Genomic DNA, 4,480 nt, shown 5'->3' with positions numbered 1-4,480 from the left:
TTGAGTAGAACATAAAATACACAATGACTATTATATTTAGAATGATTTAATAATAAAATATCATATTATCATCACATTCTTATATATTATGACTTAATAATTTCATTAATTACATTTAATCCATCATCTACTCTGAATAAACCAAAATCAAAACATCTCTATTGTGTTTTTGAAAAAAAAATACAATCCATTGAAGTAAAGTATTGTTAAAATATTCTAAATTAAGTTAATTCGTCTTTTGCTTTTATTGAATAATTGGTTTTCTTGTTTTATTTTTTATTTGTTTGTTGTTGTGGTGGTATTATTAACATCATATTAACATTACATAATATTTTTACATTATTGTTTGAATATATTTCAAATGATAAAAATGAAAATATTATTATTTATAACATTACATAAAAACGATACAAAACGATTAAAAATAAATTGAATTACGATATTTTTATTTGATTTTGTAAGTTATCGTGTTCTAGATTATTTAGACATCATTCTAATTTTTTCTTTACTCCCTTTCTTTATTTAAACAAAATCATATAATCGTTATTTCATTAATAAACATGGGAGATTGGTATGTCAAAGGTTCAAATCTTGAAGGAGAACACGGATTAGTTGAACAAAGAAATTGTCCACAAGGAAGACCTTTTTGCCATCAACTTATTGATGAATGTATTAGAGAAGGAAGAACTTTACATGTTCATCAACAGGATTGGCAGATAAACTCCTTCACTTATGAGAAACTCTAAACATTCTCTAATTTACTTTTATCTTTTCTACTTTATTTTTCTTATTTTCTTTTCTATTCTATTTTTCTTATATAAAAATTATTTGTTTATATTGAATAACTTAACTTCTCATTCTATTATTTTATTTATTAAGTTTTATATTTTATTTCATTTCTCAACTTCATCACTAAACAATAAAATCAAAATAATGAAAAGATAAATTTAATATCGAATGATGTTTAACATATAATTTATAAATAAATATATCGCATAACATGATAGAGGGTAATGTAAATTAATAAAATAATCGGTTTGATTTATTCATTTATTTCTATTTTAAAATAATAACGATATGAAAATAAAAATATGAATAAACTTTCAAATATATGTAAAATAATAAAAAGGGTATAAAATAGAAAACAGGAAAGAAGTAATAAATACGATAAATATGAATAACATGAAATAAAAAGAAAACGATAAACTTGATAATTCAGAACAAATGCATACAAAACACTCTAATACAGAAAGAATGAAAAGAAGTGCAGAAATAGCTTATCTCAAAGAATATTATCCACAAAATTTAGTTCAATTTCATAAAATAGGTGTAAAACTTCAAAATGCACCAGAAAAAGAAAATGAAGTTGTTGTTGAACCTGATGTACATTTTCAAATTGATGGAAAAGAATATCTTGTTTTTTTCAATAACCATTTAAGGGAAATAAATACAGTTTTAAATCGTTGGTTAGAAAATGAAATTTCAGAACATTATATTATTATGCCAGATATCATTAAAATGTTTGTTAAACAAGTTGCAGAAAAAGGAGAAACAGATAAAGGAGTAATACGACATTTAAAAGCAGCAGGTATTGGTTTAATTCCAGGATATGGACAATACCAAGCAATCAGAATGTGGACTTGTAATATCTTTCCAACTTTAGTATCTTCAGAAGTAAAAGAAGATGAAGATAGAATCTTTCGACTAGCATATCATGTTTATAAAACAAAAGAATTAATTGAAAAATATGGAAGTGAAATACAATCAGGTAAAATATGTGCTATATGTATTGAAAAGAATTTCAATGGGAAGAGTCAGTATAAAACAGTTTGTGATAATGAATTTTATCAAAAATTAGAATCAAAATTATTTGAAATAATGTCATCTTACGAAAAAAGTAAAGATGAAAAATTGAATGATTTAAATACATTTTTGTATGGGTATGAAAAAATAATTCAACCAACAGTAGATGAAATTAGAAGAGCGCAATTTTGTTTTGTAATTAATAGAGTGAATTATTATCTTACAAGACAATAAGAATTATTAAGCGACAAATCATATGAAGAATTAAAAACAATGACAAATCTTAGGAAAAGATTGAATCACATTGCTATTAAATACAAACATTTGTATTTAACAAATACACAAATTCTTCTTGGAATTAGAATAAGTCGATGTAAAATTCTTGTTGATAATAGAAAATGTAAAACAATATTTATTGAAAGTTCAAATGTGAGAGAATTTTATGAAAAGATTAATAAAAGGTTAGATGCAGAAGTACAGATTCTTACAAACAAATATTCATTCAGTGAAATTCCAATTGAAAAGATTATAAAAACAGCACAAAGTTTAAACCTAGATAACATTCAAGATTCAATAGATAAAAAGAAAAAAGAAATCAATGAAAAAAAAAGAAGAAAGAGAAAAGTTATTGGGAAATGCAATGACAGAAGTTGGAAAAGTAATCATAGAGAAAGTAGAATCTATAACAGATATTGCTGTTTCAATTTATAATATTGGTTCATTGATACAGCAATTTAAAATAAAAGATATAATAGATTATATGTTAACACAAAATAAAATAGAAAATACAAATGAACAACAAAAAGATGTTAAAAAAGAGAATACTAATCCACCAAAACCTGAAACTAATAGTAAAGAAAATAAAGAAATAATTCAATCATCTAATACAAACAAACAAATTAATTCATTACATTCACTTGCATTAAATAATACACCACTTGGAATAGCATTAAAAGCTATCAAACCTACTCCAGAACAATTAGATAAATTACATTCGTCATTTAATAAGTTTGTTGAGGCACAAAAAATAACAGATGAAATTGAATCATTTCAAAAACAATTAAATGTATTGGAAAAAGTTCAAGAATTATCAAATGATTTTATCAACTTACTCAAACTTAAAATAGTATTGGAAAGAGAATGGTTATTTGATGAGATTGATATTAATGAATATTTAGGAATTATTGTTACAGAAGATAATAGATATGTTGTTAATCCACGAACTAATTCCGAACGTAAAACTCATCATAAAATATATGAAATAGAGAAAGTACTAAATTATAATGAAGGAGATGAAGAATATTGATCAAAACAATAATTTGATTTTATTTTAATGTTTTTAATGTTTATATTTTCTATAAATTGAAATAAATGACAATGAAATAATGAACTATAATTATAATCATTTTCACACATTTTGTATTATTTATTTTGAATATATGGTTAATTAAAATTATGTTTTATTCTTTTTTATTTCATTTCAAACAAATATACCATATGAAATATGAAAATATTATTTCTATCATACAAATTGTCATTCAGTTAATTTTTTCATCAATTTGTTCGTTATTTCCTCCTTTATTCATTGTTATTTTATTAAACAAAAATACTTTTTAATTAATTCTTTCTTCAATTAGAGAATTAATGCGATTATTCCAATAATAACCATGCTGACATTTATTATGCTTATTGGTACTCCATTTGAACAAATGTCTTTAATACATTTATTGTTGATATAATCAAATTTATATCCTGAATCACAATAGGAAAGTACGCATTTTGTACTCCATTCTCCATTATCTCCACATTCATATCCTCCATGTCCATGTTTGATATTAATTTCGTTATCACATATACTATCTCTTTTAACTAATCTTTTATTCTTTGGATTACATTTTGTTTGATATTTTTCTACTATTTTCTTTGTTTGTTCTGCAAATTCATTTATCTTATAATTTGAGAATTGATAAACATTCACTCTTTCATCAATCATATCTGTTAAAAATTCTCTAGGAATTGTTTCATTGTATTCATAATTATATCTGTATGTTTCTCCAACACTTATTCCAAGATTATATCCATATACTTCCATCCATATATGAGGGAGTAAAGGAACAGATTCAATAACATTAGTTGGTGATAATCCTACTTCAAATTCTTCATCTTTACCATCAGGATCTCCATCAAATCCTACAAGAATAGCTCCTCCCCATTCTTTTAATCCTTTTGTTATCATTGAACATGCCGAATAACAATATGAATCAGTATAAACTACTATTTCTGTTGGGTTTCTTGGATGTTTCATTAATTTCATTTTTGGAAAAACTTCAATTGATGGCTGTGTAACTTTATGTTCAACATCACCATATTTAATAATATTTGGATTTGAGTACCAATCTCCAAGTGGGAATGAATTTATTATGGGAATTATACTTGTCCATTTACTTCTTCTTTGTTGGCATGTTTTTGGATCATATAAATTTACAGCAAATCCTGTTTTTAACACATGCTTTGTGTAGTCTGATTCTCTCAATGAAACTATATAATTAACATCATCATATGGTGATAATATCTTTTCTATCCATTGTGAATAATTACCAGATCCTCCTCCATTCTTTGGGAATATGACTTGAATAGGATAATTATTAGAATCAAACAAATCAATACAATTTAAAAT

The 4,480-nt window shown here is 24.0% G+C and overlaps 1 protein-coding gene and 1 pseudogene across 1 annotated transcript; one reads left to right on the top strand and one right to left on the bottom strand.

Annotated features, from left to right (window-relative positions):
• The first annotated feature begins 1,224 nt into the window (after window positions 1-1,224).
• On the top strand, window positions 1,225-3,109 carry EHI_069840 (annotated as a pseudogene).
• A 327-nt stretch (window positions 3,110-3,436) lies between these two features.
• Window positions 3,437-4,480, bottom strand: EHI_069830 (uncharacterized protein; the record flags this gene model as incomplete). The annotated part of the gene is made up of 1 exon (XM_001914372.1): window positions 3,437-4,480. A coding segment is annotated over one exon (1,044 nt), but the record flags the coding sequence as incomplete, so codon positions are not given.

Source organism: Entamoeba histolytica, genomic scaffold (assembly GCF_000208925.1).
Source record: "Entamoeba histolytica HM-1:IMSS scf_1104750517343 genomic scaffold, whole genome shotgun sequence".
NCBI lineage: Eukaryota > Evosea > Mastigamoebida > Endamoebidae > Entamoeba > Entamoeba histolytica.
This window is presented reverse-complemented; position numbering and strand designations above follow the sequence as displayed.